This window comes from Bombyx mandarina, chromosome 05 (genome assembly GCF_030267445.1).
Source record: "Bombyx mandarina strain Sakado chromosome 05, ASM3026744v2".
Classification (NCBI taxonomy): Eukaryota; Metazoa; Arthropoda; class Insecta; order Lepidoptera; family Bombycidae; genus Bombyx; species Bombyx mandarina.
Genome location: NC_143212.1, coordinates 6,533,548 through 6,559,937, shown reverse-complemented (window position 1 = coordinate 6,559,937; position 26,390 = coordinate 6,533,548). Strand labels below are relative to the sequence as shown.

At 33.6% G+C, this 26,390-nt stretch overlaps 2 protein-coding genes across 3 annotated transcripts; one reads left to right on the top strand and one right to left on the bottom strand.

The window, feature by feature from the left end:
- Nucleotides 1–389: 389 nt before the first annotated feature.
- On the top strand, nucleotides 390–3,881 carry LOC114246661 (metallo-beta-lactamase domain-containing protein 1). Its single transcript, XM_028179322.2, has 4 exons — nucleotides 390–637; nucleotides 892–1,056; nucleotides 1,139–1,252; nucleotides 2,601–3,881. Exons 1-4 carry the CDS (start codon nucleotides 487–489, stop codon nucleotides 2,801–2,803), a joined length of 633 nt encoding a protein of 210 aa, XP_028035123.1. The 5' UTR covers nucleotides 390–486; the 3' UTR covers nucleotides 2,804–3,881.
- On the bottom strand, nucleotides 2,869–26,390 carry Nhe3 (Na[+]/H[+] hydrogen exchanger 3). Of its 2 annotated transcripts, XM_089727610.1 has the most exons (17): nucleotides 25,947–26,390; nucleotides 23,472–23,627; nucleotides 22,950–23,110; nucleotides 19,477–19,692; nucleotides 18,203–18,276; nucleotides 16,532–16,672; nucleotides 14,780–14,886; nucleotides 13,627–13,829; nucleotides 13,229–13,340; nucleotides 12,346–12,505; nucleotides 11,549–11,600; nucleotides 10,777–10,806; nucleotides 10,352–10,420; nucleotides 9,954–10,028; nucleotides 9,351–9,542; nucleotides 7,906–7,986; nucleotides 2,869–4,799 (listed from the first exon to the last, which is right to left on the bottom strand). In XM_089727610.1, the coding sequence occupies exons 1-17, from the start codon at nucleotides 26,173–26,175 to the stop codon at nucleotides 4,734–4,736; spliced, it is 2,124 nt and encodes a 707-aa protein (XP_089583736.1). In that variant the 5' UTR covers nucleotides 26,176–26,390; the 3' UTR covers nucleotides 2,869–4,733. The 2 variants fall into 2 exon arrangements, with proteins under 2 accessions (XP_089583736.1, XP_089583735.1); XM_089727609.1 differs by lacking the exon at nucleotides 10,352–10,420 and having other exon boundaries at nucleotides 14,780–14,881; nucleotides 16,527–16,672.

Genomic DNA, 26,390 nt, shown 5'->3' with positions numbered 1-26,390 from the left:
TGAGATTTTATGACCTGGTAACTAAAGTTTTTAAGTCATATCTTATTTTAATTTATATTATTATTTATATGAAAAATGATAATATGGAATGAAATGAAGATGATTAATTTGAGATTAACTGGGATGAAATTAAATGAAATGAGATGATAAGGGATGAAATATAATCTCAGTAAAATGGTGGTCATTTACTGAGATTTGTTCAGTGGACTTTTTGGAGGATCCCGAGAAGGTACGTCCAGCATCTTTGTTTTTTCATAAAAATAAGAATATGAATTAAAATAAGACTTGATCTAAAGGTCATAGTTAACAGGTCATAAAATCCATAGACCTATAGGTTTCATACTTCAGTGATAAAATCCTTTTAAAAAAATATACTCAAGTAACTAATATACTAATCTGTGGATACTCAGCTGTCGTCTGTCTACATCAGCTGAGTGCTACCAGCAACACTGAATCAACTTCGAATTGATTACGTTTCGATAAAAAATGAGTGAAATTATTGTTTTATTTGATGGGTTCTCAAACATGAGTGGAAAAGATCAGTTAGATGCCAATTGCAGTTGTACTCTGATAAAAGGAATGCATAATATTATTGTTGACACCATGACAGCTTGGGATGCGGATAAGATAAAAAATGGTATAAAATATTAACAATACGACGATCCAATGTGGGTTTGAGTATCTTTAAAGTGTTTGTTCCTAAATGTTATTTATTAAATTAACATTTATTTTAGTTTATGTATGATTATGCACCACCTGCGTAATGCTCTTCAAACGTCATTTTTATGTTTATTACAGTGTAAATACATGTACATACTAAGTGTATAAGTAAATATAAAATTATACGTTGGTGAGAATTAACATCTCTACTAATCTTTACTCTTATTTCAGCCCTACAACAAAACCAAATGATACCTGAAGCAATAAACTATGTTGTGTCAACACATGGACATTCAGACCATGTAGGAAATAACAATCTCTTTTTAAATGCAAAACATATTGTTGGGTTCAGTATATCATTTAGAGAAAAATATTTTATGCACCCTTTTGATAAAGGTAGCTAGCTAGCTTTGTCTAAAATAATTTTTTTAAAGGCTTTATATTACTCAGAGTATAATTTTGTAAAATAATCTTACAGGTGAAGAATACAAAATTAATGATAGTGTAAAAGTGATACCAACCCCTGGACACACACAATCTGATGTCACAGTAATTGCAACAACTAGAAGAGGAGAAGCAATAGCTATTACTGGTAAGTTTGATCATTGTGTTAAAGGAAAAAATGTCACACAACAGAGTTACTGTTATGTTTTTACGTCAAAACCGTTTACTGCGACATCGTTTAGAACAACATGCCGGTTATAATAACCTAGAACAAAGGTCCCGGCTGAATGCTATATGACCGCCTTATTAAAAACATTGCTTTATACGACATTGCTAATAACGACATACCTCATAAAACGATCACAGTTAACTATATTTCGGAGAACTAGATCTGTTAGAGCGACCGGCTAAGCTGTATTGTAAACAATTTGAATAGGTATCCATATTTGTCTTCAATGGCTATTAAAATCAGGAAAGAAAACAATAGGATTTAGTTTATAGGGTCTTTTCTAATTCTTAGAAACAAAACACGTGCATGCGGTAGAGTCAAAGCGCGCTTCTTCATATCTCTTCAGTTAGTTTGTTATTTATCTATACACAAGACGCACCAAAACTTTGTGGAGTTATTTGTGAAACTTTCAAAATGTTGCAAAGAAAAAGAAAACAAATTAATATTGAAGAAAAATCGCGTATTATGTAAATATATTTTTCCAATAATTCCCTATCGATTTGTTTGTACTTGCACGATACACGTTAAACATCACCGGTTGTTACGACTATCGGTTTTTACGACTGAATATGAGCAGTCCCTTTGATGTCGTTATAACAGATTTTGACTGTATGTACCTAAACTATGTAACAGTTTTGTGTTTCATTCAGTTATGAATGAGTAATGCTTAATTCTGGTTATTATCCTGAGTGTTGGTATTGCATGACATTTCTTAAGTACTAAATAAAGTAAAACAAGATCTCATAGAGCAGAAATATGTTATTTTATTAATAATATAGACCTTGTGAATGTCGATTGAAAATAAATATGAATAATAAAATACTATTATACAGAGAAATTAAATAATTAACTTACAAAAATATTGTTTTCATGCTAATCAAATATGTGTCTGTGGATTCATGGATCACTGAATATCATCAAGTCTTAAACATAGCCCAATTATTTCTGTCATAAAATATTCATGCTTTTTAGTTTGAAGAATGCATAGCCCTTATAAAATGCAAATAACACTTTGACCACGTCTGAAAGTTGGAGGCAGCATTCATATAATAATATAGGCTTCGGCAAAAAATAGTGTTTGTTAACTTTCTTTCACCTGTGGAATATGAAACATGACTTATCAAAAATAAAGATTATGTTTAGGAATTTTAAATGTAATTTGCAGTTTTTTACATTTCTGTCAAAGTGTGTGCTGTGAGTGACTTAACTGTCCACTGTAACACTTAACTGTAAGGGTAACTTAATACTTATGTAATTTACATTTTAGGTGATTTATTTGAAAGACGTGAAGATATTGAAAATCCTAGTATTTGGTTGGAAGCTGGAAGTGAAGACCCAGTACAGCAAATGAAGAACAGATCAAAAGTCGCAGATTCAGCAAGCTGGATTGTACCTGGTCATGGTACTAAATTTCGAGTGACTGATGAAATAAGACAAATATTAAGGAAACAAGCTCAAGATAGTTCATAGTAAAAAATTCAAGTCCATAATGTAACTTTGATATTTTACTGCTGCAGAAATAAAAATACGAAATATTGAAGAAAAAATTTATTACACATACATATTGGAATTAGTATTTGAAATATATGAAATATTTAATTATAAAAGTACAGGAACAAACTAAGCAGATCTATTTCAAAGTACAGATTTCTTAACATTGCAAATAGGTATACTTCCATGCTTCTATGTACTGTAACAGGACCAAACAAATATTCTTGTAAGTGCCTTATAAATGTTAAAATCTTACTTATGTAATCCAACAAAAGATGGACATTGACACTGATAGTATATTGTTTTATTTTAAAAAGTTTGATAGAAAATATAGTATAAATAATTTTTAGGGGCCATTCTTTAATTGTTGATTTTGATGATCTAAGGATCATGTTAGTTATTTTTGACCTATGAAACTGAGAAACATTTCTTACACAAGATTTCAAGTAGTTTTCCTAAACAGTTCAAAATCATTAGAAAAGGAATACACTACAAGAGAGAAAAGGGAAAAAAGGAGAGAAGGACTAGAATACAGGAGTACAATGATCATACTAGTATTCATTATAAATATTATAATTGCGAAAGTGAATTTCTGTGTTTACACTTTCGTCACGTGATTTTTCTTGCATGTTTTCAGGGGTACAAAAAAAATGTTTCATCAAATAAAAGTACTATTCCCGAAGGGATATATTTAATTCTATATGAACGCGAAACAAGCCGCGTGTAAAAGCTAGTAATATTATAAAAAAATGTTTGAAATGACACGAATTCATAGTTGCTTTATCTAGTGGTTTGCTCACACTGTACAAATTATGTAAGAATAGTTTGATGTAGAGTTTCTTTTACACCTTCCCTTTCAGAACTTTTAAATATGAATGGACCCCTATTTCTTTCACGAAAATTACAGATATAATATTTACTAGTATGCAGTTTAGAAAGCCACAAGCTCTAAGCATTTGCTTTATTACATCGGTTTTTATTAAATTTCGATTTGATTACGGCAATAGGTAAATTGCATAAAAGTGCATTAACATTAAAATAAATTTGAAAAACTGTATTAAAATTAGTCTTATTTGAAAAATTTGGTTTTCAAAACCATGATATTTTCCTTTAAAATTTTAAATCAAAACTATTTCACACCAAAGTTAAAAATATTTCAATCATTTTATGTTCCCATTTAATGGATTAAAGAAAAACCGTAAGGATAATCCCAAATTAAATTAATTTTCCTATCGGATAGGAATTACATTTACAGACTAGATAATTAGAGGACAGTTTTAAAGATGACATTTTGTCACACTCAGTGTTTAAGCCTTAATTAATAATCGTGTACTTGCGGAAAGAAGAAACTCGTAAAAAGATAAATTGGAATTGGTTTTAAATCAATAAACATTAAGTACAACTAGGCATAATCAAATTGAAACATATTGTAAATTTGACTCCTGAATTTGACAAAACGTATTCTAAAAATCAATCCAAAAGGTTTTTCACCAGATGATCTTAGTAACAACTATACATGCATACGTTTTAGACGATGAATAATATGATAACGATGATAAGCTACGAAAGAAGTTCTTTATATATAACTTCTAAAACAACATAATAATATGCGCACCATTTTTGCGTAAAAACATGTCATTTATCACATAATGTGAATCATTACTAATACTACAAAAATATATTTTCAAGAATGGCTTATTCTTCTGACAATTTCATATTTTTGTACCCAGTACTATGTCATACTTAACTATAAACAAAAACATAAACTGTCTTTTGCAAATATTCCAGATCGATTAAACTTCTACTTATTACCGTTCACAGTGCGTATGACAGTTAATTTCTTTTTTTTAACAGAACAAAATTAAATAGGGTTTTATTCTTTTTATGAATGACGCAAACAATAATCTATTTAAATGTTACTTCCGGTGATACCTTCAACCGAAATCCTTGTGTCGACGAGCCCAGGCCATAATTGCTGCGTGCAATAATTAAAAGAAAATTGCCTATTATTTGTCCTTTTCTGTACACTATTTAGAGAAAGTTTATATCACAGCCGAAGGTCACTAACACTACAAAGCTCAAACATGCCCATATCCATTCCTTATATTAATTGATAGCTGCAACCAAAATAGAAAAAAAAAACTTAATTATTTAAAACATTTCAAACAATTTACACATTGTTACTAACAGTATTTCAAAATAAAAATAATCAATAAGCACTTTGTGATAATAATATATATAAATTTGGTATGCATGTATGTACATGTTATAAACAGAAATATTTTATTAGATATGCGGAACAGTTGGTAGTGATATTTCTCTGGAAAAATAATATCCATAATAGATTTTTCTAGATCGTTCCATATAGGTAATCGATATTTTCGAACAGAATTAAATTCAAAAATCACTACCAACTCATAATTAAGTATATTTTTTAAACAATTAATACACTCAAGTTAAAAACAGTAAAAAAATAATCACACGAGTGACTTGAAATTATTTATAGTAAACTAGCGACCCGCCCTCGCTTCGCTTCGGAAACATTAAAATACACATGAAACCAAAGTAATAAAATAAAATAAAAATTAAAAAAAGTAGCCTATGTTCATCAGGGACAATGTCGGCTTCTAATGGAAAAATAATTTTTCAAATCGGTCCAGTAGTTTCGGAGCCTATTCGAAACAAACAAACAAACAAATCTTTCCTCTTTATAATATTAGTATAGAAGAAACCCTAAACCCTCTAAGTATTGGAACCTTAGCTTGAACCACTTGTGAAAATGCCCTTATAAGTTTTGCGTAGTTGTAGTGTTTGTAAGCTTATATATAGTTAACATAGACTTATGACATAGTCCCGGCTGTCGCCGCCGTCGTCCGTGCCAGTAAAGCCTAATGGAGTCTGTACTTAATCAAGCTTTGATAAGCGAGCAAATTGATAAAATTTTAAGTATTCAGCGGGTTGAAACTTGTTTCTATCGCTTCACCATGGCATCAATTTTAAAATAAGTATGCGTAAAAATTTTGAATTTTAATATAATGTAAAACCTTTTATCATATATTTTTTTATCCTTATCAAAACTGACAAGTAATGCATACTATATTGGGTTGACTACCAAAATAATTACATATTGACTCAAAAAATTTATAGCAAAAGGAATCCCTTCCAACCGGCTGTATATAAGGCACGTTTTATTTCATATGAAATTATTTATTGATACACTTTCAGGAAAAGCTTCTATATATTTGCCTTGTGGAACAGTAAAGAAAATTCATCCTACCGATTATTTAACGGCTTTTTACATTTCATCTTTGAAAATATTTGGCTTTCACGTCGCAAGGCCTCGTACGTTTATTTAATATGAATTCAAGGGGCTTGAAAACTCACTAGTATCGACCTCAACTTCCATTAGAACCATCTCATCTCCTAAAGAATGCTTATCGAAGGAGAGAGCTTACTTTCGGGCATTTATAGCCCGGTTCCATTAGAAGCTGAATAAGAGCTAATATGCCGGTTGCCCCTGCACTAGAGGTCCTGTGGACCATGCAGTAAGCTTTTTGGATTTCCCCTCTCATACTTTGCTGTTAAAAGGACATCGTATCAGGCTTCTTTTGCAACGTAAGGCAACTTCGCGGCAACTCTCTCGACTGAGCCCACTGATACCCACTGCGTAAGGGATCTTGCTTACACAGTGAGCATCATTTTGAAAGCTCTCTAAAGTTCTAATTGGCATCTGAACTTCAAGGCGAAAGTGGATTAATACGTCCATTCTTTCAGTCGATATAGGAGCTTCCAACTACGTATGCTGTTCTCAACTGCGGCCTGATGTACCCGAAAAAGGAGAAAACGATTTCGAAAGTGGTTAAATTGGACAATCTGGGCCAGATCCTTATTCTAGAGGATGATTTTTGCGACCTGGGAAAAGCCCCTCAGTAATAAAGTACACAGTTTTGCAGGTCTAGAAAATAGAGTATGTTCACGCATATTAACGTGTTCGGCGACAGAGGGTCGTCATTATATCCCTACAAACTGCTGGGGGAAAGTTCACACTAAAACGTTTGAGCCTATAAACATATAAGATATAATATCATATTATAAACACATATGCATACATTACAATGTAGTAATATATGATCAAACAGAAAAACAGGTAAAGATACTTTTCAGAAACATAATATCTGAGAAAAAGATTCATCCGACAATATTTAGACCCCTTTCATATTGTATTAAATCTTCAAATCATATCAAATATTGTGTACACCGGTGTACAAATGCGATATAAATCTGTGTCAAACGGATTTGCGAAAGAAAACACTCCAATTACGCTTTTTCTATCGTTTGGCGGGAAAATGGTTGCATTTTATGATCAAATACAAATAATCATAAATGATATAATTATGTCATTTCCTGCCGGACCTTCTATCGGACTGTTTCTGCATAACAGAATTCTCTCTGAATTTTCTACCAAAATTAGTCACTTATTTCTGAAGTAGAGTACCGGTAGCATGCGTTATAAATGTACGCAACAGGTTAATACCATCATATTTTGTCGCCATGAAGCAAGAATGTGTTCCGGGTTGAAGGGTGATTTATTATAGAAGTTATTTATGTTATGACTCAGCTTAATACCACGATGTTTCTGCCCACCTACGTTAACCAAAATAGCGTATTGATATGTTCTAAACACTTTCTGATTATTTTTATAATGTTAAATCGTTACAAGAAATGTACCACTAAGTACCACCAAATGTACTAAAAAAATAGCATTAAACGTAAATAACACATTATGTAATTTTGGACAGCTTAAAAAGAAACTTAAATGATATACTTAAATATATTATAATATTGTATGTATATTAATAATATCAGTAAAAATACCGAAATAAATCCTGATCGCGTCAAATTATTTATAACATTACAATTTTTTCGAAAATTGATTTTATCTTTTGTTCAATTAATTATAATTCAACTGCTTCAGGTTTCACTTTGGCACAAATAAATTTCGTTTTATTTGCATAGCATTTAAAAGTCACAATGAGTTAGCTGTAACTTCACATTTAGGTTATGTAAGCGCACGTTCCTACCTGTGGATCGATGCTTGAAGGTATCTGAGGATCATCGATACACAGATCCGAATCAGAGTCCGTTCTGCGAAGCGTATTGTCCTGGAAATAATAATTTTATACTCTCATAGTGTTGCCATTTTAAAAACGAGTACACCACAAATAATATCTGAAAATACCAGACGGTTGATCAGACTCGATTGAACCTTCGTTCGTGGGTGTGAAGATTTCAGGGAGCGTCTCTGTCGTAGTGTCGTTAAGGTGTGATAGATGGCACGCGAATGATTGCATAAACTTTCATACAGTTGGCAATACTATCTATATATATAAAAATGATTTGCTATTCGTTAGTCTCGCTAAATCTCGAAAGCGGCTAGACCGATTTGGCTAATTTTGGTCTTGAATTATTTGTAGAAGTCCAGAGAAGGTTTAAAAGGTAGCTAAATATGAAAATGTTCGAAATTAAATAAAAATAACAATTTTGTTTTTCCTTTGATGTGTCCCCCGTCGGACGGATTCCTATTGTTTGTTTTAAGTTTATTTTATACAAAAGTTTAGGTCTTTTATTTATCGATTGAGGCACTACGAAGTCTGCCGGGTCAGCTAGTATATAATAATAATAATATATAGATTTTATCCGGTTTCAAGAGTCCTCAATAAAAATGAACGCGTACGGTTTTGTTTGTTTATTCATCTTTTTTTTACGTTTATCCGATTCTGCCGAAAATGTATAGTTGTTGACACACAAGAAAACGGAACAGTCTCAATAATTGAATGTATTCCATTAATAATTTCGTAATGGACACAGAGAAACGTGGTCGGATTTCGTTAGTATGGTTTATATTATCACTTGATTTTCTGATAGAAGACTTGGTTAGTGCGTATCAACAGAATTTATCCTGAGCGAAAAATATCGATTACCAGCGACCCGCCCTCGCTTCGCGTTGAGGACTATCATTTATTATTGATTTTATTGAATTTTCTTTTATACAAATCTAAACCTGAGAAAATGATGCATTATAGGATATTCTATAGCGAATTGTTTGTAGTACCACCATTACGTTCTACCACGTGGCTTTGAAAACACTTTGTCAGCACTGCCATTCCCCTATCCCCTATCTATTGCCTAGTCACTTCTGGCTGCTTCTGGCAATTCGTAGAGCTACAAATGTAATTTACGCCCTTTCAATTGATACACCATTTCAATTGAAGCCTGCCAACTATTTTGCTATAGACAAGTGTTGGTAACAGTTCATTGTTTTTCAATATACTTACTATCTTGAAAGTTGGCATAATTTTTTCTTGAATAGCCTTTGTAGCTCCAAATAACGTCATTTAAAAGCGATTATTGTATTGCTAAATATGAGTCAAAAATGTTTATTACTCAATATCTCTTCCAAATATGAATTGTTTTAATTCTGCAGTTATATATGGAGAAGGATTAGCATGCTTCTTCTAAAACTTACTCCCTGCGTGTACTGATGGGTGGTTGTGAGTAGTCTGGCTACCGGTCTCATGAATGCAGGCAGCGTCTCCGTGAGTGGGGGACGAGCGTGAGTCAGCAGGGGCTTGAGGAGTCTAGAGTCAAGGGCGCCCCACACTCGGGCGAGACGAGCTTTCTGCCCCCCACCAGCATCCCCACCGCCCCTCGGCGTATCCTGATATACAAAAGTGTTTTCGAAAATTAATTATATAAAAAGCTCTTTCTTCAAATAACAGATCTCTAATTACTTATAACAGTTGAAGATTATTAAAGTTTATAGTTTGAAGTTACGATCTAAATTTAGAATATATTTACATGAAAACAGTTTTGAGGACTAGAGATCTTTTGTCCAGATATGTATAGGAAAATTTCTAGGATATGAAAGAAGAGATTTGAAAAAAATCAGTGTAAATTATATAATTTACACTGATTTTTTTATTATATAATTTAATATGTAACTATAAAATAAGTGTTTGCACGGTGACGTTGTAACATGTCATGCAAATTTCAATTGACAGCTGCATTCTCATGCAATGGGGTGATGTCACTTAAATAAAATACCAATAAAATCAAAATATGTACATACATCGTAACCGTTTAGTTGCCAAGGCATTATCACTTCCTTCGCTCCATTAGACCATCTAACTATCATGCGGCTTCTCTATACATTAAAAGAAAATCAAAAAGCTTAAAGTTAAAAGAATAATTAAACATGCTTTAAATGAGATACTTAATGGATTTGTCTGTAGTATAATCTCAATGTGCAGTTTCCTTAAATATGTCGATCCAAAGAACTAGTACAGCAGAATTGCAGTCCGTACATTCCCACAGCTGCACATATAAATTCTTACTTAATTTGCTTTGGTTTTTTGTTTAGTACTTAAAAAAAAATGGCAGGAATTGCAGTGATAATGCAGTTTCAGTATGTTAGTCACCCAATAAAACCCGTGCAAGACAAAAGCGTGCATTATATTATGTCCTTACTGATCCCCTGTCGCAGTTGCCGGACTGCGAACCGTCCAAATTTCTGAGGCCGAGACCGATATCAGGCGGCTGAACAATAACAAATTAACAGTTTAGTCTCGTTTTGAACCCTAGAAATAGGGCCGTCCCATTTTGAAAATCTACGCGATTAAATTTGACTATGTATCTGGTAAAATGCGCCTTGTGCACGAGACCGAGCTTAGAGTTTCGATTCTCAAAATTTCGCTGATTTATATAACATTTAACAATAAACATAACAAGTTTTAATGAGTCGATGAATACAAATTTCCCTCAAACGTAATTAAGACTAATTCAAGGCGCCCTGCGTTTGAGGAAAATCCGTGAAGCGATTTAAGCATGAATGCTATTAACAAAACCCACATTGTTTGTTATATGTGAACGGTGCATATTGGCGTGATACGTACCGATTCGCCGGTGTCCGTTGCGTGGTAGAGCTGCCGTAACAAGTTCTTATTAATTAAACGCTCGGTATTTGGCTTGTATGTGCTTTACTGCGAGCGAAAGGGGTCTTACGACGATAAAAATAAAATATCAAAATTTATAATCATTAGCGCAAATAATTATTGCAATGCGTTTAAAAACGTCGACCCTGCGATCGAATATTACGTGCGAACGAATGAAACCACTCTGCCTAGTCGTATGAAGCGAGAGCGAATGGTATTGCGTTGCTTCATTTAATCGTCCGACAGTTATGGTCGTGGAAGCATTACCAATTTCCTAAGTACACCAAATGAACAAGAAATTGGTAATATTTGTGTATATATTTTTTATGATAATGGATACACGGAAACAGCTCATACAAGCGTGTCATGGATTCGGAATTACGATAATAACTTGAAACATTTCCTTTCTTAACAAAAAAACTTAAATACTACTAAGTTTTTAGAGTAAATAACTTCACAAGAAAGCACATTACCGTGAGACAAAAGCGACATTAAATCTGTTAACAAAATGTGAATTTATGATAGCATGTTCCGTAAATTAGTTCTCTTCGAATCACCGAAGCGCGTTTCTAATTTATCGTTCAATGAATTAGTTTTACGTTTACTTTAATAATACATACATATCTAAAAGAAAATCTAATTTAGATAGAATTCTGTATCTAATCAAGGTGAAGTGAAGTAATAGTTTTGAAAAATTTGTTAAAGAGCGTGAAGGAACATTAAAAATACATACACTTCTTACATCTCTATAAGGTAACGCCTCACTCTCTTCATTCGAACCTTCTCTGAAATTAAAAAAAAACAAAACGTCTTTGATTACCATTATAATTAATTCGATTTAATTTAAAACGCTTTTAAACTCGTATTAAAATTTATTTTATATATATATATATTTTTTATTGCTCTTATGGGTGGACGAGCTCACAGCCCAAATGGTGTTGAGTGGTTACTGGAGCCCATAGACATCAACAACGTAAATGCGCCACCCACCTTTAGATATAAGTTCTAAGGTCTCAAGTATAGTTCAACGGCTGCCCCACCCTTCAAACCGAAACGCATTACTGCTTCACGGCATAATTAGGCAGGGTGGTGGTACCTACCCGTGCGGACTCACAAGAGGTCCTACCACCAGTAAATATTTTAACATATTATTATGTTTTTTAGAATTGAGTTACGCGTGAAACTCGAGGTCGAACGGGTGTGTAACGCAGGGGCTCCCAAACTTATTTTGTCTACAGCCCACTTTGAGAATAAATTATTTTTTACCGACCCAATTTTTCACCTACTATAAACCATTATAGGGAGAGCTCAGTCGGTGTCTAACAGTCCACCTAGATGAAATTTCAAATCGCCTCTCAAGCCTCTACACAACGCCCCCATTTTTTTTCTGGGTCTCTTAACGCCCCCTTTTGGCCTGCAGCGCCCACAAAGGGGCGTTATCGCCCACTTTGGGAAAGGCTGGTGTAATGTAACGAAAATATAAATTTGTGTTTGTTTTTATATTTAGAATAGTCATAAGTTGGTACACACCCGGTGGGAATACGAAGGTAGTCCAGGGCATGTGTGGCAGCGCCGCCTTGGAGCACGACCGTCGCGATGACGATCAGCGAGGTGGTCGTCAGCATCGCCTGTCGCGCCTCCGACACCGTGTTACGTATAGCGAGAGCAAACGACATAGCACCGCGCAGTCCTATGATAATTTACGTATTTTATACTTAAATACCTAGATACAAGCACACATAATATAAAGAGGTTGAATAAAAAAGATCTAAAATATGAGTGATACTGATGTAAACTCTTTTGATGTAACCTATTTTGTTCGGTTGTGTTTCATCTAAATAAAGGTGGCTTAGCTTATACTGTATTAAAAAAAGTTATAAAGTGTGTGGATTACCGATATTTTGCAGAAAGAATTTTAGGTGACTATTAGATTACTATATTTTATAGAGTAATGAAAAAAAAAGAAGTCTCGCTAGGAATGAACCAAAACAAGTTAATAAAAAACCGATATATAAATCTATGACAAAAAAATGCGATCAGACGGCACAAACCAATTTTTTAAATACTTTTTTTTTACATGTTAGGTATACACACACGGTTTGGGGATGCGTAAAGCATTATCGCACCTTACACGATTATAATTTCGGGTTCACCTAACTTGATTGAAATTGAACACTGCTTTTAGCTTGAGTTACAAGGTACATTTATTTTATAGATTTTTTATAGATTTAACTGACAGCAAAGAAAGATAATATTAATTAATAAACATTTTTCGAGTCGCACTAATTGACGAGATTTGTATCAGACGAGATAAGATAATGATGAAGCACAATAAAACTTGAAAATGTCTTTTCTTATATGAATATAATCACAAAAAAAATCTACTGTGAAACAGTAGTCGTGAGTGACTTACCGGAGAAGAAGAGCATGTGTTGGAAGTTCACCGGTATGGGCGGCTTCCGTCCTAAGTTCAACAGGAATGACAATGGATATATGTTAACCGCCCGGCCGAGCATTGAAGTTATCTGTCAATCGGTTGAGGAGACTATTTCTGAATTAATTTTATATAATAGGTTTCTATAATATATAATAAAACCACTTTGGCTATTTGTATCTGGCTGGTTGGTATCATTAAAAGTTTAAATTTTAAAGAAGATAATTCCAAATTCAAATGAGGACTTAGTTTTATAAATTACGAAAAATGTATGTGTATGAACTTTCTTTTCGCGACATAAACTAAGCTGACTTATCGAAAACAGTACCTACACGGTTAAACGTCCACAGAGTTAAAATAAATCTTGTAAAGGATACAAATCCGGCGATGATGAACCACGGATCGAAATGGTGCTTCGGGAACGTGAACATCGACACCCCGATGTACGTGAATATGAAGTTCTCCGCCAGGAAGTTGAGCAATTCGAACAGCTGTTTGGTTCGATTGCGTGAATCGGACGACAAATTGTTGTAAGTGTAATGAGCTTGGCATATGCCGCAGAACAGGACCGCTACCACACCTGGAACGCCGTTTTATAATAACACTTAAACGGGATTCTATTCTGGACGACCGAAAATGTGACTGGTTTGTCGAGAACCAGCGATTCGCGCTTATCTCGGTTATAGGGCTGTCATATAAGTGTAGGTTTAAGGCAGGGCTGTCCAAACAAATGCCCGTTTTCGTGCGACCCGCGACGCAAATTTTAATCAGAAAATAGTTTTGGATAGTTAAATTCATTGTCAAAACATTCAATATTTAATTTTGGTATAGTTTATTTTTATTCTTGTGACACTCGATTCCCATGACATCATTTAAAAGTGAAGCTATCTTTTACTATTATTTGGGGAAATTCCGGAGAGTATTTATTACCCTGTATTTTTTTTACTTCATGCCTGTTAATTTATTTTTTCTGCGGTCCGTCAGCTTTTGTAGTAAATTTCATTAGCCCCCAAAGGTATGTAGTTTGTACAGCCCTGGTTTAGGCGATTAGTGCACATACATCATAGTGCAATAATATTAGATAATAATTCTCTATTAGCATAAACTTTAATATCGGTTGAACTATTAAAATTGGACAGTTTTAAAATTACATGATTAGACAAAATAAACTAAACGGATCTGATTCTCGCTGAAAGCGGATCCGACCTAATTGATTCTAATGACCGATGATAATTTTATTGTAATCAAGACATTCATACACATGTGCTTATGCATTTTTTTCTGTAGAAAGGATTACTGGTGGCCCAGAGGCCTTTTCAGTTTCACCAGGACAGGTGGGCGAGCAAAGGTTCGGCCAGGAGAGATGGGATTTGCTAACAACTGCCCGAGCGTCTCCGAAGCAGATCTAACAGCTCAAGGGCTGCTGCTTCGCGAATGAATCTACTACCGGATCGGAATCGCGACCCGCTGAGAAGACCCGGCGAGAAACTCAGCGGGCTGATGTATAGATTATGTATGGAATTACGTTACCTGTCAACTCGCAGACTTCAGCGATAAGGAAAGCCGCGTACGACATCAGCACGAACAACGCAGACTCGAGCAGTGGCCAGTCGCGGACGTGCGTGAACTTGGTCATTTGTTTATGCGTTAAGGATCATTAATATGTTACATCTAAACTATAATTGTTATACAAAAGACACACGACACAAAAAAAAAAAATTACGTAATAGTAATTTTATCTAATAACTAGCGACCCCCCCTTCGCTTCGCTTCGGAAACATTAAATTTTATTACTGAAAGCTGAGTCCCGCGATGTTACACGCGGTTATTGTCGTACCGCGGGTGAAGCCGCGGGGCGAAGCTAGTCTAAAAAAAGCCTAAGTTACTCCTTATATCATCACCTATCAGTGAGTCTCATCAAAATCGGCCCAGCCGTTCCAGAGATTAGCCGGAACAAACAGACAGAAAGACAGACAAAAATTGTAAAAAAATATATTTTGGTGTATGTACCGTATTGCATGTAGTAAAAAGAGGCTATTTCAATATTACAAACAGTTTTTTCCAATTTTATTTATACATATGTATAGATAATCAATTTATGGAAATGATAGTGCAATGTAGAGAGGGAACAGGTCGAGAGAGTGAGGAGTAAGTGTTGAGATGACGGCTGATAGAAGAGAATGGAAGAGAAATATTAGCTGTGCCGACCCCGCCTACTAGGATAAGGTCGGTAGTGGCATTTACGATGCATATCTATGGGCTTTGCCTTCGAAACAAAAACAAAACATTTTTGCGATGCGGTAAATATGTCAGGCACACTTCATACAAAGGTCAAATATAAAGGTATTTGTTTATTGCTATAGATGGACAAACGAGCTTATAGTTCATCTAGTGTTAATTGTTTATTGGAGTCACACGGTACACGAGGTCGTGGTTTAAATCGTATCCTATAAAAGTTAATACATTTTTTTCGAGTATAATTTTTGCCATCCTGACTATTCGGTAAAGAGACGACAAAAATAGAACGATCGTGAAATACAATAGGGAAAATTAGATTTTAACAATTAATTTAATCGATATACAAACTAGAAACGCATTATTTTTAAATCGTTTCTCCATAATTCAAATTATGTTTTAAGTATTTTTTAATTGATTAATTAAGCTGAGTGGAGTGATCGTAATTAATGTTGGCCTACCTACCGAAATAGCTATAATTTAATTGGAAGGGTTCGATGGGCGAGACAGTCTTTTGTGTTTATGTCCCAAGGTCGGAGGCGGCAGTCACATTGTGTTTCTATGGAAACAGATAACCTTTTTTATTTTTTATTGCTTAGATGGGTGGACGAGCTCACAGCCCACCTGATGTTAAGTGGTTACTGGAGCCCATAGACATCTACAACGTAAATGCGCCACCCACCTTGAGATATAAGTTCTAAGGGTCTCAGTATAGTTACAACGGCTGCCCCACCCTTCAAACCGAAACACATTACTGCTTCACGGCAGAAATAGGCAGGGTGGTGTTACCTATCCGCGCGGACTCACAAGAGGTCCTACCACCAGTAAAAACCTAATAACCTAACAACAGATGCTCACTAAAAATCTTTGCACGTCTAAGCTAAAAAAACATAATGATGATTATCGTCACAAGGTCACACCGGAATCGACCATAAATAAATTCATTTGAAACAAGTTCAAGAGGAACATAACACGTAGGTATTTTTAATATCGTTTCATATAAGCGTGTGTTATTTTCGTTTATTGGGGCACGTTTAAAAGGATATCAATGCTGTCAAACATCCCATCAGAGCACCAACTAGCAGAGAAAGGCTGAATATTCCTATGAAATCCCCAATGGCTCCTAGGAAACCGGATATTTCGAAGCCGCCGTCATGCGAGTATCTCGTTTCGTAGTTTTGTATCGCTCTGAAATAAAACGGTTAATTACCAAGTGCCTTCTCACATATCTCAATAACAATAATAATTTCGAATATTTTTTGTCACAAAATCGTCGTTGCCTGAAGGTCGGTGCCAAGAATCGATGTACTTACTACTCATAACGAGCGGTGCACAATTTTTTTTATTGCCTTTGTAGGCAGACGAGCATACGGCCCACCTGATGGTGAGTGGTTACCGTCGCCCATGGACTTCAGCAATTCCAAGGGCAGAGCCAAGCCGCTGCCTACCTACCTAAATTTCCGTAATTGCTAAAACATTCAAGACGTGTAGACCTTTAGTCTCAAAGTGAGTAGCGGAATTGAGGCCGTGAGGTAGTTGACTAGTCCACGCCATACAAAAAAAAAAGTGCCATCTATTAAAAAGGAGAAGTAAATTCAATATATAAAATTTTGATTAAATCGTTCACAACCAAATTAGATTCTGGAAGATTATTTTTTGATAAATCGCAACGATAAAATTTTGATTGTGTCATTACAAAGTCAGACCTTCTTAATTAAAATGATTTAATTTAAACACTGTATTAAAATAGATCAAATAATATACTACTATTTATATGGTCTATATCCTTTTCCTGTTTGACGTTAATTCTGTTTATATATTTTGACGCTGTTACGTATGTTTCTGCGCCCGTATAGTTTTAAAACTCGTTTTTATTTCGTTTTCACGTCACGTGATACTGTTTCGATTTCACGGGTTATCGCTCACAATCGTAACGCAAACTATGGGGGTTTTATTGATCGAATACTTCATTGCGTATACGACACGTCATCACACGTCTGACACATTTTTTTGTATTTATCTTATGAAAATTGTATTCACACGTCTATTAGTCTGACGTCGAATCAAGGTAAACAATTTAAGTGAGGACAATAAAGGTGTGCCTTTTAAGCAACGTTAAAATAAGCTCCGAAAAGATACAATGTTTTTGCAAAAATGGTTTACAATTATATAATTTCAATTTAAGATTTTTCCTTTCACTTTCTATTATCAATGTTCATCGGACTACGGATTGCCCTGCACTGATTTATTTTATGATTTATTCCTATAAATTAGTGACAGAACCAAAATCATAACAAAATAAATCTTTTTCAATTTTTTTATTGCTTAGATGGGTGGACGAGCTCACAGCCTACCTGGTGTTAAGTGGTTACTGGAGCCCATAGACATCTACAACTTAAATGTCACCACCCACCTTGAGATATGAGTTCTAAAGTCTGCCACATCCTTCAAATCGAAACGCATTACTGCTTCACGGCTGAAATAGGCGGGGTGGTGGAACCTGCCCGTGCCGACTCACAAGAGGTCCTACCACCAGTAAAAATGTACTGGAATCGTTAATAAAACACGAAAAGGATATATATTAGGACATATTTTAGGAAGGGATATGGAAAAACAGAATATTCAATGTCTCCCGATCTTGCATGAATCCTATCCTGTTTCTAATTTCAAATTACACTTTATAATACCATATTCAAATAATTATAAATAAAATATTACCCGCTAAGTACAAGAGCGACGGCGTCATTCAGAACGCTTTCACCAAATATCATCGCATACAAATTGACGTCCACCTGTAACAACATGAATTGATTGTAACAAAAAGCGATATTGATATATCAATACATACATATATATAAAAATTTTGTTGTCACTTTTGCGTTTTATTTATTAGCTCAAATGTGTAGACGAGGTTGAAGCGAATCCTAATCGCGGTAGACATACATACCATGCACTTGAATGCAGTGAATTTTACAAAAGCAAATGCATATAAAGTTACAAATCGTATTATCCATATTGTCTCAAGTTGGACAACAGATCTCACATTGCTAAATAGAGGCGGTTTGATAGTTCGTATGCTAAAAAAATTTTATAATAGATACTAATAATATTATTGTCTAAATAGAGGAAAATATGATGTTACATTCGGATGATTAAAACTATTTCATAAGTTCCAAAATTGCAGGTCTCTGTGATAACAATAGATAATATTAATAAAGACGGTATTTGAACTTGGTTCTTTACCTTCAAAAAAGGTTTAATAAACATAAAATGATCTACGTGTACATAAACACCTGATAAAATAGAGACTTATCATTTTAATTTGTTTAATAATGAGAACATAAGTGTCAAGTACATTTTGTTCTTTAGCGCAAACTCAACAAAATAATAGGTCTGTCGTCGACTACCTATGAAGTTGTCGTTTTACAATACAGGTACATATCTTGTGATATATTTCCAAAAAAAGTTGGTACTTTATCTTTCTGTACACTAAACGACAATTTTATAAGTAAGTTTTATAGTAATACATTCTAAAGCATTCGAAATTGATTAGTGTGATTTTCAAGGATCGAACGTAACTACAACTCGGTATGATCATTTCAAAATTATGGATTACTAGTTCGCTGTCAAATGCGTGGTTGAATTGACGTTTTAATTAAATAAAACACGCGAAATAATATGCTTATGAAGGTGAATTAAAAATTTACTGGTTCGTGATTAAACTGGACATGAATTACACTAGCTTTCATTTAATAAAGAATCATCCAGATCGGTTCGCATAGAAAAAAGTTCTACGCATAAAAAATACAGTCGATTTGAGAACCACCTCATTAATTGAAGTCTGTTAAAAAATCATTACGTGAGATAACGTGTGTTATATTTCTTATATCACGAATGTTTTGATCTTAGTAAATTGTGCTGTGCGCTATCACGAATAACGCTATAGAAAGTTTCCAGTAATTTCGATAACCGATTTGAGTTCGAAGCCTTACCTTCAACTGTGAGAATATAGCCAGCACCGTTAAAGGGTCCGTTGGTGAGATCAATGCCCCGAAATACAGGGTGTCAAGGAACGTGAAGCTGGATGCCAATGACGCCGGCATTAGTTGCACGCAGCCGTACATCAATGCTCCTATAACTAAAGCCGAGAGAGCTGTTCCGACCATAGCGAATGTCAATATCGCACCCAAGTTTCGGAAGAAATATTTCTGAAATTTTCCATTTTTATTACGACGAATTCATACATATCAGTATTATAAATAGATCAAAATAAAATAGTTCAGTTCTTTTCCTCTGTTTGATGTCAACTGATTTGTATTTTATTTATCGTTATTAACAATAATTACAATGGTGTTTTGAATAAAAATATTCAACCCTTACAAAAATGTATATTACTAAACAAAATAATGTAATACTATGTCAATAATTATGGTCGAAATTAAACTGTTAAACAGGTATTATCTAACACATTCATATTTGCTCACGAGAAAATTATACAGCTTATGAGATAGGATATATTTATATTGATCGTATGTTGAAATAACTATAAAGCCATTTGAGGCAGATAACAGGTTTTTGTTCAGTTGTATGTTTTATTATTCTTTAGGAAATATACTGAGCAGATTATTAAGAAACTTATATTAGAGATTTGAAGTAAAGCAGGCTAGTTAGTCATTGAGTGGCAGTCAATTTTGTGCCAACTTATTTGTGGCTACAAGAATAACACCGCAATATGTATTTGTAATATACTTAGTCTGGTCATAAATACTGTTACAATTAAAAATAAAGAAAATATTACATTTGAATTTGGAATCTGTCATTTTTATATGATTGCTCATTGAGTTTTCTCATTTTGGCGCCAATACATTGTACAATATTTTGCGATATTAAAATGGAGTGGGGTGATAAAGAGAGCCGAATCGCTGTGATTGCATTACACAAAGTAGGAATGGAGCCAAATGCAATTTTTAAAACTCTCCATACGCTTGGTATTAGTAAAATGTTTGTGTACCGGGCTATTAATAGGTGCAATGAGACCTCCTCTGTTTGTGACAGAAAAAGATCTGGCCGTCCACGTAGTGTTCGTACGAAAAAGGTGGTCAAAGCAGTAAGAGAAAGAATTCGAAGAAATCCTGTCCGAAAGCAAAAGATTTTATCTCGGGAGATGAAGATAGCACCCTAGAACCATGTCGCGTATTTTAAAAGATGACTTAGGACTTGCAGCCTATAAGAGACGTACTGGTCATTTCTTAACTGATAATTTAAAAGAGAATAGGGTGGTAAAATCGAAACAACTACTGAAGCGGTACGCAATGGGAGTTCATAGAAAAATTTTGTTTACGGATGAGAAAATTTTTACAATTGTGCAACATTTTAACAAACAAAATGACCATATTTATGCTCAAAGCTTTAAGGAAGTCCCAATTAGTCGACAGAGTGCAACGTGGGCACTATCCGACTTCAGTGATGGTTTGGTGGGGTATTAGCTATGAAGGAGTGACTGAGCCATACTTTTGTGAAAAAGGTATCAAAACATCGGCACAAGTGTATCAAGATACCATTCTTGAGAAGGTAGTGAAGCCCCTTAACAACACCATGTTCAATAATCAAGAATGGTCCTTCCAGCCTTCCAAGACTCGGCGCCAGGTCATAAAGCTCGGTCTACGCAGTCTTGGTTGGAAACGAACGTTTCGGACTTCATCAGAGCTGAAGACTGGCCGTCGTCTAGTCCCGATCTTAATCCGCTGGATTATGATTTATGGTCAGTTTTAGAGAGTACGGCTTGCTCTAAACGCCATGATAATTTGGAGTCCCTAAAACAATCCGTACGATTATTGACAGTGAAAATTTTTCCCATGGAAAGAGTGCGTGCTTCTATTGATAACTGGCCTCAACGTTTAAAGGACTGTATTGCAGCCAATGGAGACCACTTCGAATAAGCTTTTTATACTTTAAATTGTTTTATATTTATGTATTAAACTAACACACTGTAATGTATTTAATTAACACACTGTATTTGCAATAGATTTTTTTTTTCCTTTGTAACAGTATTTTGGCCAGACTAAGTATAATATATCTAATATATAAAATTCTCGTGTCACGGGGTGCGTGATTGAACTCCTCCGAAACGGCTCGACCAATTTTCGTGAATCTTAGCGTGTATATCGGTCAGGGTTGAGAATCAAACAACATCTATTTTTCATCCCCCTAAATGTTAAGTGTGGTCCACAAACATTTTTTTTATAGACATTTTTTTTTTATGATACAGCATACAAAAATACATACAACCCTAAATTTTCACCTCTCTACGATCAACCCTTATTTTTTATTTGCTAATTAAAAATTTAAAATTTTTTGCGAGAATTTTGTTTTTATAATGTCATGACTTAGAATAAAAAATTCATATTACTCAGAAATTTTCACCCCTGTACAATCAACCCCTATTTTTTATTTGTTCATTATTTTCATTTTTATTTTTATTTTGTCATGAATTAAAATAAAAAATCTGATGTTACTCTCAATTTTTCATCCCTCTATGATCAACCCCTATTTTTTATTTGTTAATTATAAACTTTAATTTTTTTGGCAAGATTTTTATTTTTATTTTGTCATGACTTAAAATAAAAAAAAATTATATTACTCTCAATTTTCACTCTTATCGATACGATCAACCCTTAATTATCCATCCCGATTTTTATTTTCTATTTTTTTAAGGGATTTTATGACCTGGTAACTGAGACCTTTAAGTCATGTCTTATTTTAATTTATATTCGTATTTTTATGAAAAATTATATTATGGATTGAAATAAAATGAAGATGATTAATTTGAAACATTAATCAACTGGGATGAAATGAAATGAAATGATATGGGATGAAATATAATCTCAGTAAAATGGTGGTCATTTACTAAGATTTTTTCAGTGGACTTTTTGGAGGATCCCGAGAAGCTACGTATTATAATTGTATATTATAATTGTAGTACGATAAATTCTTATTCAGAGTTTATAATTTCAAGTTCCTTTAATTATGATTTTTTTTAAATTCAATTTGATCTCCTGCCCTCGCCTGTCGATTACTGATCAACTATCAATCGATCAGTTATCCCCGCCAGGTGTCACCACTCATCCAGCGAACATCACGTAGTAGGGATGAGGACGAAGCCGATCTCCTGTCTTACTTACTATATATTTTTCAGCCATGTTTTTTTGGTTTTATTCGGGTATCAATCGTAGCTTGCCAGCCATGTTTTTTTATTTGTGTATCAATAGTATGTTCAGCAGGTCTGAGAATCGTCTACTATCTATTTTGGTTGTCCACCCTAAACATTTAAGTATTTTTTATTTTTATTTTTTGGATGTGGTTGAATGAGGTTTTTTTTTCTACACTAGAATTTCCCTAGAAATCTTATTTAAGGCAACACAACGTTTGCTGGGCAGCTAGTATTTTATAAAATAATAATACTTACCCGTTTCAGGCAATAGCCCGCATGGAATATGATTGGTGGTAAAATTATATTAAAGAATATCTCAGGATCAAACGTAGCTTTGAGATCAATTTCATTTTGTTCTACATTTACTATTTCACCCCTGAAGCTATATGCGTATGTTTTGTTTGGTATTGGAGAATCTGTTTGGTAAAAATAAAATACAATTTTACATTATATCAGTCTAAGAGGCGTAAATTTCAGTACTGACCAATTTATGTTTCGGCATTCAATTCTAATGAATAACATAGATTGTTATTTTTATAATATATATTCCATAGCTTGATGAATGTCCTGTCTCAGGTGCTACGAGATTAGCGCCCATAAACTTCAAAGTGAATATCTTTATCGATCTTGTCATAAGGTGAAAGTCTCAATTATAATGTATAATGGTTGTCAAATACTTCGAACTAGAAATAGGTAGAACAGTGGTTCAAACCAGTGTGGGCTTACAAGTTTACACCTTACCCAATCCATGATCTGTATTATAAAAACTATAATTACCTCCTGGTGTGATCGGTAAGCTAGCAGGGAAGTGAAAACGCAACATATCCGGTGGTACAGACAGGTTGTAGGTTGTGCCGGGTTCTGGATTGACATTGATGTGGGTAATATGAGTCGTACTGCCTGCATAACGAATGATTGCTCCTACTATGAGACCTGTGAACAAATAACATTGAATGCCTAAAATGTATCAGTTAAAAAACTGGCACTAAGCACACAGAAGTATTTGTATTTTGATTTCGTTCCTGCAGAAGCCACACAACATCCACACAACAGGTATACTAGTGTCTATAGTGTGTTATATAGTTACTTGAGTGCACAGAAGTGATCATCTACCGAACTTCGAGATTAGTAAAGTTACTTCAAGAGCTAGAGTGACACTTATGTGATTTCTCCAACTCTTTGTCTGAATTAGAAATTTGTTTACGTGTAATTGGAAACTGATTAGCAACAGTATGGGAATGCGGTTTAGTTATTGTTGTATGCCAGTAGTTGTCAAATAAAAAGTTACTGAGATATAAACTGATTTCATTGCATACAGGTTAGCAGGAAGATGTTAATAATAATAGTACTGGCCACTTTGAACATAACATACTTGTTAAGTATAATTTATAAAAAAATCTTTTTAAATTTAGAAGAATATCTATAAGGTATTCATCTTTAATTTGAGTGCTCATTATTTTAAAATTCATTAGAATTTGAGGGAAAGACTGGTTTGTCTTTGTAACTGAGAGCTTAAGATATCTGTGATATGCGAAATATAACTTCACCAAAGGAAGCATATTTTGAGCAGATCAAATCAAATCAAATCAAATCAAAAAAAATTTATTCAACATAAATGAAAGTACATACTTGTTGAACGTCAAAAAAACTACCGCCAATTCACAAGAACTAGCCTCCGTCCTGAGAAGAATTGGCAAGAAACTCAGCGGGCATGAAAAACTTGAAGTTTCCTTAACCAAAAACCTAACTGGCTATAGTGGAGTGGTTTTACATCAGGGTAGTTAGAGAATAGTTTAGCAAAATATGTAAGTATGCATGTATACAATAGTTTCATAGACCACACATGAAACTGAGCAAGCACTTAATATCTGGTAAATATAAGATACCACTGTAGCACCCTAGTGCCTATAAGGTAGACCTCATATGACTGCAGGTTTTCATATTTAGCATATAAAATTTATCACAAAATAAAGCTCATTAACCATTCAAGAATATAGCAATCAAAACAATTTATAGATCTTTGTTTAAGAAAGGTGATTTCTTTTTATATGAACATCAATTTCATACTTTAGCCATTGTATTAAGTAAACATTGTTTCTGGAAGTATCCTCCTACATGACTCATTCAATACAATCTCTGAAATGTCAGTTTAAAATAATTGTCTATAAGATAAGACAGTAATAAAGTTGTATCATTACTTATTTATATTTTATTTTGATACATTGTTCTACATTTAAAACAAAGATCAAATCTTTTGTTAACTTGTAAGTTTTTATCTTAATAGTAATAATAATTAAAACACTATCATGAAAAAAATTACAAGAACTTATATTTCAAAAATATATACAGAAGAAACTAAGTAACAGAATTAAGTTAAGGTATTGCAATGTACAATAAAATATGTTAACCATCAACATATTCAAGTTAAAGGATATTAATTATACCAAATATATTAAATATAGCCAAAATTACTTATGAATATCAATGTTTATTACAATGTGTACTACAATGTTTTGTTGTAATTTTTTGTACCTCTATAAAAGTATTTTATTGGTTTAAAGAAATTTTCCCCATAATTTAATTTGTTTCTGAAAAATTGATTTTATAATGCAATCTAAATTACGGTGCTTCAATCTAATAGGTAACAAAATAGATCCCAATTCCAGTGGATTTATTTTCTGAATTTTTTTTATACATTGAAGTTTACACATACTTAGCAACATCATAGACATACTATATGATTTTTCTCAAATAAATTTATTGTTGATACAAAATAAACTCAAATATTTGGCACCAGTGCACAAACTTAAATTAATTATTGTTATTATAATATGATTCTATAATTTTACTCAGGCAAAGTATTTACTTTACTCTTTAAATTTGATGTTTCTACTTTACAATGTGAATGTTTTTTCCAACTATCTTTATATTTTTGGTTTTATAAATAAAATTGATAGATGTTATTAGTCTGAGTTATTTTAAATTCCTGACTTGACAGAAATAGTTATTACGGCAACTTGAGTTTACCATTTTATGAGCGCAGTATATTTTCTATCCTTCATCTTTTTTTATGAATATTTAAATGGTATTAATCAAGAAGTTTTTTGGTGAGTTCATACATCATTTTTCTGTTAATGTATCTATGAATTGCGCGAAGACATATAATTGTGTTCAAGGTCTCGTCGTTTTGTTGAATGTATCACATGACTGGTCTCTAATACTATAATATTGAATTTTGAATTAACTACTCACCATAAATTACTGCCAGTCCAGTTTCGTGAAGCCAGCTGACTCGACGATGTTTGAACACCCAGATCGTTAGCACAGTAAGAGTTAGGAGGCAAGTGTAAATAAGTAGATTCAAACTATCTATACGGTGTAAAAGAGTGGCTTTAGCATCTAGTGCGATGTCCGTACCTGAGCCTCGACATATTGTTACAAAACAAAACAGAAAAAATGTGAAAACTACATTGCGATTCATGATTTTATTACGAAATTGGCAGGTTTACATCACAGAAAAATGACTTAGTTTAGCATTGAAGTTCAATGTAAACAACATTTGATTATTTTTCACTTTCGTTGAGTAGTCTAGATTTTTTGCTGACAAAATAAAATCATCGACACAATAGCACACAAATTGCCTGTTTTTCTGAGTCTGACTACGGTACCGTACTGAAAAAAACAGATTTGACATAT

Bases quoted from the DNA above. Each gene is read 5' to 3' on its own strand.
- LOC114246661 (XM_028179322.2), top strand. From the start codon at position 487: ATGAGTGAAATTATTGTTTTATTTGATGGGTTCTCAAACATGAGTGGA. The intron at 638-891 runs GTATAAAATATT...CTCTTATTTCAG, and splicing joins TGCGGATAAGATAAAAAATG to CCCTACAACAAAACCAAATG. The intron at 1,057-1,138 runs GTAGCTAGCTAG...ATAATCTTACAG, and splicing joins TATGCACCCTTTTGATAAAG to GTGAAGAATACAAAATTAAT.
- Nhe3 (XM_089727610.1), bottom strand. From the start codon at position 26,175: ATGAATCGCAATGTAGTTTTCACATTTTTTCTGTTTTGTTTTGTAACA. The intron at 13,341-13,626 runs GTATCCTTTACA...ACCGATTGACAG, and splicing joins GGTTCATCATCGCCGGATTT to ATAACTTCAATGCTCGGCCG. The intron at 9,543-9,953 runs GTATGTACATAT...TTTGTATATCAG, and splicing joins GGCAACTAAACGGTTACGAT to GATACGCCGAGGGGCGGTGG.